This window comes from Arachis ipaensis, chromosome B02, assembly GCF_000816755.2.
Source record: "Arachis ipaensis cultivar K30076 chromosome B02, Araip1.1, whole genome shotgun sequence".
NCBI lineage: Eukaryota > Viridiplantae > Streptophyta > Magnoliopsida > Fabales > Fabaceae > Arachis > Arachis ipaensis.
Window position 1 is genome coordinate 107746507 of NC_029786.2, and position 1002 is coordinate 107747508.

The following is a 1002-nucleotide window of genomic DNA, read 5'->3' on the forward strand; positions in this document are numbered from 1 at the left end:
ATAAAAAGCAAAAAAGGTTGAAATAGAGAAGCAGTTCCTCTCTCACTCTCACTCTCTCACTCTTTCTCTCTCTCTTTGTTCTTCTTCCTTCTACCCTACACAGAGATTCTAATAATGGAAATGGAAGATCATCATCACCAACTTCATCATCAGCAGAACCACCACTACGGTTGTTTAACCGATCTGTTAATGAACAACGCTCCTATGCACCAATCCCAACCACCGCAACCACCAATAACACTAGGCGGAGCCACCAGCCAGCAGCAGCAGCAGCAGCAGCACCGCAACCTGCCGCCGTTGCCGGAGACAACGATGACGATGTTTGAGATGATGGGAGCGGCACGTGGGGTGGTTATGAATAGCGAGTTGGCATCAACAACGAGAGGATCAGGTGTGGGAGGGTGCATGGGTGGGGATGCATCCTCAAACAACGGAAGATGGCCAAGACAAGAGACTCTCACTCTTCTTGAGATCAGATCTAAGCTTCACCCTAAATTCAAAGATGCTAATCACAAAGGTCCCTTATGGGAACAAGTCTCCAGGTACTATTTTCAATTTTACTAATCCTATTAATTAATTATTACTAATTATTATTTAATTATATTATTATTTATACTCACACTTAGAAACATAATCCTGATATACACTCAAAATCATTTTTAATAACTAAATTCAATTGAGTTGGTTTAAAATTTAACAAAAGTCTCTAATACAATATGCACGTAAATCACATATTTTTTTTGTGTTTTTATATTTTTTTTTTTTTGTGTGTGGAAAGAATGTGAATAAAATTGAGGCTATTATATAGTAGTCTATTAATTCAAAACACATATATATAAGTATGAATTAAGTGGGATCATTCTCATTAATTAGTTTAATTAATTTTTTATGCCTTTTTTTAATGGAAAAAATTAAGCATCATTATGCATTATTAATTTTGTTGTTTCTTGGAAGGTGGAATATATATATTTATTATTAAAATTTTATATGATTGATAATCCT

At 35.0% G+C, this 1002-nt stretch overlaps 1 protein-coding gene across 1 annotated transcript in view; it reads left to right on the forward strand.

Annotated features, from left to right (window-relative positions):
* Positions 39–1002, forward strand: part of LOC107628057 (trihelix transcription factor PTL) — a 3427-nt gene continuing 2463 nt past the window's right edge. The window contains exon 1 of the mRNA XM_016330863.2: positions 39–542. Coding sequence (XP_016186349.1) covers positions 115–542 — 428 coding nt within the window. The 5' untranslated portion in view covers positions 39–114. The remainder of the gene's footprint in view (positions 543–1002) is intronic.